The sequence below is a fragment of the Aotus nancymaae genome, unplaced genomic scaffold (genome assembly GCF_030222135.1).
Source record: "Aotus nancymaae isolate 86718 unplaced genomic scaffold, 86718_ANA_hifiasm-v0.15.2.pri h1tg000014l, whole genome shotgun sequence".
Lineage (NCBI taxonomy): Eukaryota > Metazoa > Chordata > Mammalia > Primates > Aotidae > Aotus > Aotus nancymaae.
The window spans coordinates 87,818,775-87,826,809 of NW_026988425.1; the positions used below are offsets into that span (position 1 = coordinate 87,818,775).

The 8,035-nt window shown below is 46.4% G+C and overlaps 1 protein-coding gene across 1 annotated transcript; it reads left to right on the forward strand.

Moving 5' to 3' along the window:
- Window positions 1-247: 247 nt before the first annotated feature.
- On the forward strand, window positions 248-2,303 carry GPR150 (G protein-coupled receptor 150). The gene has a single exon (XM_012477511.3). The coding sequence runs from the start codon at window positions 432-434 to the stop codon at window positions 1,737-1,739; it is 1,308 nt and encodes a 435-aa protein (XP_012332934.2). The 5' UTR covers window positions 248-431; the 3' UTR covers window positions 1,740-2,303.
- The last annotated feature ends 5,732 nt before the right edge of the window (window positions 2,304-8,035 follow it).

Sequence of the window (8,035 nt, forward strand, 5' to 3'; positions counted from 1 at the left end):
AGAGGTCCTCTCTTGTGTGGGCACTGGGATAACACTGGCCTTATACAATGGCCAATCAAAGCAGCCTTCTGTCCTGCTGTGCTTTACAAGTAAAGCCCCTGGCTTCCGCGAGGGTAGCGTCGGGGGCCACTGCAGAGATTGGAAGAGCATCCGCCAGGAATGGGAGGGAAGACGCGGAGAAGGTGGAGAATAGGAATCATGTGTGTTCCTCGAGTGTACAACCCACATTTGAGTGACAAATGACGAAGACAATCGACAAAAACAACTAAGCGCAAAGCCGACTGATCCATCTCCCTTTCTGTGCGTGTGCCGTTTCAACTAACTTTGGGAACTCGTAGACCCAGCTTGGCTCCCCGCGCCGCCTCGCCTCCACTTCGGTTTCCCGCGTCCTGCCCGCCCTCTTCGGTGCCTCCTCTTCCTCCGGGGCAAGGATGGAGGATCTCTTTAGACCCTCAATTCCGCCGCCGGCGCCCAACCTCTCCGTGCCCATCCTACTGGGCTGGGGTCTCAACCTGACTTTGGGGCAGGGAGCCCCCGTCCCCGGGCCGCCCAGCCGCCTCGTCCGCCTGGTGTTCCTGGGGGTCATCCTAGTGGTGGCGGTGGCGGGCAACGCCACTGTGCTGTGCCGCCTGTGCGGCGGCGGCGGACCCTGGGCAGGCCCCAAGCGTCGCAAGATGGACTTCCTGCTGGTGCAGCTGGCCCTGGCGGACCTGTACGCGTGCGGGGGCACGGCGCTGTCGCAGCTGGCCTGGGAACTGCTGAGCGAGCCCCGCGCGGGCACGGGCGACCTGGCGTGCCGCTTCCTGCAGCTGCTGCAGGCTTCGGGGAGGGGCGCCTCGGCCCACCTCGTGGTGCTCATCGCCCTCGAGCGCCATCGCGCCATGCAACGACCGCACGCGCGGCCGCTGCCCGCGCGCGCCCTCGCCGCCCTGGGCTGGCTGTTGGCACTGTTGCTGGCGCTGCCCCCCGCCTTCGTGGTGCGCGGGGGATCCCCTTCGCAGCTGCCGCCTCTGCCGCCGCCGCTGCCGTCCCCGCAGCCCGGCTCTCCCCCGGCCGCCCGCGCCTGGCCAGGGGAGCGTCGCTGTCGCGGGATCTTCGCGTCCCTGCCACGCTGGCACCTGCAGGTCTACGCGCTCTACGAGTCCGTCGCGGGCTTCGCAGCGCCTGTCGCGGTCCTGGGCGTCGCTTGCGGCCACCTACTCTCCGTCTGGTGGCGGCGCCGGCCGCAGGCCCCCGCAGCTGCAGCGCCCTGGTCGGCGAGTCCCGGCCGAGCCCCCGCGCCCAGCGCGCTGCCCCGAGCCAAGGTGCAGAGCCTAAAGATGAGCCTGTTGCTGGCGCTGCTGTTCGTGGGCTGCGAGCTGCCCTACTTTGCCGCCCGGCTGGCGAACGCGTTGTCGTCCGGGCCCGCGGGAGACTGGGAGGCAGAGGGCCTGTCGGCCGCGCTGCGCGTCGTGGGGATGGTCAACAGCGCTCTCAATCCCTTCGTCTACCTCTTCTTCCAGGCGGGCGACTGCCGGCTCCGGCGACGACTGTGGAGGCGCCTGGGCTCGCTCTGCTGCGAGCTGCAGGGAGGCGCGGAGGATGAGGAGGGGCCCAGGGGCCACCAGGCGCTCTACCGCCAACGCTGGCCCCACCCTCATTATCACCATGCTCGGCGGGAACTGCTAGACGATGGCGGCTTGCGCCCACCCCCTCCGCGCCCCAGACCCCTGCCCTGCTCCTGCGAAAGCGCCTTCTAGGCGCTCGATGGTCAGAGACGACGGGTCAACTGTCGCTGTGACGCAACCTCCAGGGAACTCGAGGCCTGCCAGGTTCTGTCCAGATCACAAGCGGCAGGAGAGTCTGTGAGAGTGACACTGAAGTTGTCCCCTTCCTCCACTCTCCTATTGCCTTCTGATGTTTACATATTCCTACGCTCTTCCAGTTTCTCTTCTTCCCTACAGTTCCTCTCACATCTCCCCATTTGGAGACAGCGAGCCACTGGGAAGTTGTAAAAACAAAGACAGCTATTTTTGCAGTTTTCTTTCACGCATTTATAGTGCTCTGGATAAGACAACTTATTTTTGCTAAATTACCCAACTTTTATTATTTGCTGTGTTATCATCTGTACTTACTTATTTTGAATCGTGCTTAAATCAAATGTACCTTCAGCCCCTGTAAATTTGCCTTTTCTTTCCAGGAGGAAAAGCCCCACATTGCTCTCCCTGGGGAGTCTGAGAATTATACCAGTGCTGTCAGAAATGTAATCATGCTGTCATTTCAGAATCACAGAGTATTTGTAAAATAAAAACCTTTCCCATGGAGCAATTGGGACTTTTTTTTTTTTTTTTAACATGGTAATGTATTTTCTGAGAAGAAAATCAGTGTGGCCTTTATTTCCAATCTAGTTTCCACTTCAACAGAAGCTGAGGTTGTGGGAAGGAAACATAAAAATATAAAAGCTTTCAGATATACTTGGTTTTCGTAGGAAATCGTCCCTGTTCCCCCAGCAGCCTCCAAAGCTGTAATGCTATGCCCAGATGGAGCTTCTGGGTACAAAGTCCCCAGCAAACCAGACAAGGGAAGCTTCAAGGTGGTACATAGGGGTGGGGGTCAATGTCCCAGATGGAGCCTCAAGGAGATTTGCAGCTAGGAAGGAAATCAAAATCTCAAAATGCTGCATGCGTATATAAAACTCTCTTGTTTAAAAAAAAAATGAACTCAATGCCTATTGGTGTGAATTGCTGAGAACAAGGTCAAGGAGGGGATTTGATCAGTAACTATAGGGTCCAGCCCTATAGGGTTCTGTGAGCCCCTCCCTGCTGGTGCAGAGACGAGAAATTGTAGAAATAAAAGACTCAGACACAGAGATAGAGATAAGAGAGTTTGGGCTCGGGGGTCCACTGCCAACCAAAATGCGGAGTCCTGCAGTGGCACGGAGTGTCCACACACTCTGACTTTTACTGAGTACAAAGTGGTGGGCAGGGAAGGTAGGGGTAATGGTGGTCAGTGATAGGGTCAGATAAATCACGTGTCTTGGAGATAGGGGCCCAGAACTTTCAAGTAGCCAAGATGGGGAGAAAACCTAACGCGTCAGCGCTCTTTGCATATTTGTTAGAAATGTCAAGGACATTAATTCTTATCTTCTGAGAAAAAGAGAAACCAGGTGCAGAAGCAGAGCATGAGAGTGGACATGGAACGTGACCACTGAAGCACATCATCACATAGAGACAGTTAAACCCCCAGATGTCTGTGGGTGTCCCTGACAGCCATCAGGCCTTGCCACAAGAGCTTGGAGAAGCGGAGTTTTCTCCTAACTTCCCTAGGAAGGTGAGGTCTTGGCCATTTTAGACATCTCCTTCTCTAGCTGGCTAAACAGTGGGCGCTTTCACAGCACTGGCGCTGCTGCACAGCCGAGGCGCTCTCCAGCAGCCCTTATGCAGGCGTGACAGAGGGCTAAGAGCATGTTGCCTTAGGATCATTTTGTTCACGTTGTCACCTCAGTTCCATGCTTCATAACCCAACAGTCATTGAGTATATATCTTTATGATTATAAGTGAGTAACTATAAGATTATATATGATTATATAAAGGAATAACTATGTGCCTACATTTCTAATTCTTTTCTAAATCACTATTTATATGGGAACAGGCTGAGGCTTCAGACCCTTGCCACGGCACTTGCGGGGTTTCCCCACCACAAGTAACCTCTTCCTCTCAACTGTTCTTGATTCTAGACAGAAGTGGCAGCACTTATGAACAATATATCCACATGTTATCCGTGACTTTTATGTGAGGATCTAAAGCTTTCCATCACAGTGTTTCTTATTCGTGCACAAATGCAGGTCTAAGATGCAGAAAGGGCAAATGATTGTTTAAAACTGTTTGTAGAGCCAATGCTATCTGAGGGCTATTTTGTTCACTAATATGTTCCAAATACTTAAGCAATGCTTGACATGTAGTAGGCTCTCAATATATATTTGTTGAATAATTCCTCATATGAGTCAGAAAGAGATAGAATAGATAAAAGATATATGAAAGAAAGCTTTACTAAGCTTGGTTTACCTTCCTCCAAAATTTTGACAACAGATGTTACAGAGTTGTAGGTTTTCCTTCCCCTCTTTGCTCCTCCTTACCCTATTGAGGATGCAATGGTCTGCAAAATACCAGGAATAAATCAGACAAAGAGAGGATACAGTTGTCTTCGTGAACCCAAGTCTGGATTATAGCATTATTTACTCATTAATAAACATGTATTGCCTGCTTATGTTATGCCTGTTAATAAGCTAGGCATTGGAGATGCTAAGATGAATAAGCCACATTTTCCCCTCAAAGACGTTATAGTCAAATGTAGGAAACGATCTGACAATTACACTGCAGTGTCACCTGTGTTGTAACAGGGGATTCTAGTCAGTGTACTGGAAGCACTGAAGAGAATCTGACAATATTAGGGGACTATGCAGGGACATTAGGAAAGACTCACCAAAAGAAGCTATTGAAGACTGTTTTGGGGTGACCCTTCAGGTCAGGAAAGGTGTTCTAGGCAATGGGAATAGCACTGTAAAGCGTAGGGGAGACAGAACATAGCATAGTCAAGTAATGACAATAGCTTTAGGGTGTGTTTGGGGCCTGACCTAATGAGATATGTGGTTGGAGAAATTCAGCCTGGACCCAGTGAAGACAGGTTGGTGTGCTAAGCCAAGAAAGCAAAAAAAAAAAAAAAAAAAAAAAAAAAATAGCCTTTGAAGAATTTAATCAGAGTTCTAATATGAGCAATTTTGAATTTTACAAAGATCATCTCAATGATGGCATGAAGGATCAACAAATGAAAGGGTGAGAGAGAATTATTAGAGGCAGAAATCAAGGCAGAATCAGAGAGTCTTCAAAATATGATTCCTAATGTTGGACCACTTCGAATTCTCTCAACTGAGATAATAAACTTAAAGCAGCTGAGCCATGTTTTCTGTTTTCTGCAGTTAAGACTATGCTAGCAGAAAAGCTGAGACTCAGCTGACTACAATTTATTATTTCATATGACAGTAAGTCCAGTGGCAGGGCTGGCCAGGGTTGGTTAAGTAAGTAACTCAACTCCATAATCAAGGGCTGTGATGGTTAATTTATGTGTCAACTTGACTGGGTTAAGGGATGCTCAAATAGCTGGTAAAACATCATTTTTGGGTGTGCCTATGAGGGCGTTTCTGGAAGAAATTAACATTCGGATCAGTAGACTGAGTGAAGATCGATCTGCACCAGAGTTGGCAGGCATCATCCAACCTGTTGAGAGCCCACTCAAATAGAACAAAAAGACAGAGGAAAGGTGAATCCTCTCTCTCTCTCTCTTCTTGGGCTGGGACACCCATCTTCTCTTGCCTTTGGACAGTTTGCTCCTTTTCTTGGGCCTTCAAACTCCAGGATTTATACCAGCAACACACAACCCCATTCTCAGGCCTTCAGACTCAGACTAAATTTTACCACCAGCTTTCTTGGTTCTCCAGCTTGCAGACAGCATATGGTAGAACCTTTTGGCCTTCCTGGTCACATGAGCCAATTTCCACAACCCATCTCCTCTTGTATATCTATATACATGCTATTGGTTCTGTTTCTCTGGAGCAGCCTCACTCATCCAAGGACTCAGATCCTTTTCTTCTTTCCAATCTGCCATTTTGAGTTGTGAACTTGACACTCAGGCCAGTTTCCCTTGAGGTCACAAAACGGCTGCTGCAATTCCAGGCATCACATTCAAATGTAACAGTGTCCAGAAGAAGGATTTCTCTTTCTTGTACCCTTTATAGAAATGAAAACACATGTCTCAGAAGTCCCTAACAGACTCTCCTAAATGGCTCATTTGCCAGAACTATATCACATGTCCATCACTGCAAGAGAAATGGGGCCACCATGATTGGCTTGAACACGGAACTGAGTATATGAATTGTATAGAGGGAGGGATGAGAAAACTGAGGCTCTACAGTAAAGAAAGAAGAGGAAATGCTGTTAAAAATTCAAGACTAAAACTTTTAAACTATTTAAAAAGTGTTATCTAGATTGGTTTTTACAACACAATGGGGTATTCAGCTGATTGCTACCTAGAAATTTTCAGAATTCTTCATCTGGGTTGGAAATATAGAATACCAACTCAAGAAGGTAATTTGAAATACAATTAAACTACTGTTTTTCTAGATTTTATATAGTTAAGCCAATTTATATGGAAATGCTTCTCTTCCATAAGTAAGAAACTTCCTCTAAGTTTAACCAGATCTGAAACTTGAATATATATCTAGATGACTTGGTTTCCATCCCTGGAGGCATTTGTAGATTAGGAAATTTGAGACATTCCCTCAGGATGGCCATCCTACTGATGTTGACCCTAGGAATCTGCATTTCTACAGGTAACCCAGAGATTCAGCTGTGTCCTAGTCAAGGAGACCCCTGAAGGTTATTCAGATTCAGAATCTTGCTAGGTAGAACATACTATTCACATCACACAGCAAAGGCAAATACAAGGTTGACCCTGAAACTGCCCTCTTTTCTGGATTATCACACAAATAGGAAATGACTAGAAGAGAAACTAGATCTACATACTTGCAGTTTGGAAGAAATCAAAGTTGCCCTATAAAATAAACTATTCCTCTATTCTGTATATTTTTTGGAGTTAGATTTTAACCAAACTGCTGCACACAGGACTTCAGGGAGCACTTTCCTTGTAGATAAGATGTGAACATCACCAGCAGAGTTGAGCAATGTGGTGGTCCTGATTTTATTGAACTTTAAAGACTAAATGCAAAGAATTCTTTATCTTTGAAAAAACCCAGTAACATACAGCCAAAATAAGTAAATATAATATAATTTTAAATGGAAAGAATGCAGAAAACATCCAGGAGTTTAAATAAACCACATTAGTGATTAGCTATAAACAATATACAAAAAATAGAATTGTCTGGCTCATTTGTGGAAGACAGATTTAAAGCATTTTTTTCTAAGGGATATCCTAAGAAACACAAATGATGTTAGAAAATTTGAGGAGTTTCCCTTCTATTCCTAAAAATGTTCTGACTTGCTCAAAGGGAAAATATTATAATAAAAATGAATGGCCTTGTTAAATTAAAAAGATATTTTGCTGAGTTGGAAGGCAATATAATATAGTGAAAAGAATAGAATATTCAGATTCTACAAACCTGAACTTGACTTTCATCTCTACAGTTAGCAGCTGTGTGACTTTAGGTGGTTTGCTGAATATTTTTGAGTCTTGGTTTTCTCATCAAGAAAATAAAAGTTAACACTTTGTCCTTCGTAGGATAATGTATGTAAAACTTGATTGGGTTAAGGTGGGGGAAATCTTGGTTTGTTTCTTCAGATTCCCTCACTACATGATAGCTATGGTTACTTTCTAACACTGGGCTATAAGGGATAAAAGTCCAGTTGAATAATATTACATGAAGAAAAGCAATAGATCTTAAAGAATTGTCATGGAAGATTATTGCAGCAATGGTAGTATTTAAAAGTAGGGAGTTGGGCTTCACAGAAGGAATAGCAGGCATTGTTCATTGCCTTCCTAGTATTTATTTCTCCTTTTCTGACAGTTCTCAGATTCTTCTTAGAATGTCTATACCTTCTATAAACAGTCAGCACTTTAAGAAAACCCCAGTACCCCCCAACTCCAAGACTGTGACTTGATTAGTCTATGCCATTGGAGTATTTCATCCCTCTCACCACCATATGTTGCTCAGGAATGGTCATGGGATGCAACGAAGGCCAATGAAAGTAAGGTAGGATTTTCAGGGAATCTAGGAAGGAACCACTTATCTCTTCTAGGAGAGCCATAGAAGTTAGCATGTTCAATGGCTCTCCACATTAAAGGTAAATGAGGGAGCATGTAACCCTAATGGCTGCTGGCAGCTACTTCTCATCAAGAGGGAAGGCAGCCACAAAATGAAGTCAACATTGTGGATATGGCAGAGTAGAGAGATGAAAAGAACTTAAGTCCTTAATGACCTCACCGTGTTGACAGACCAAACACCACTGAAGCCTGGCTATTGGATGTCCAAGGAAATAAGCCAATA

What these genes read in the sequence shown, in the direction of transcription:
- GPR150 (XM_012477511.3), top strand. Translation starts at nt 432, where the DNA reads ATGGAGGATCTCTTTAGACCCTCAATTCCGCCGCCGGCGCCCAACCTC.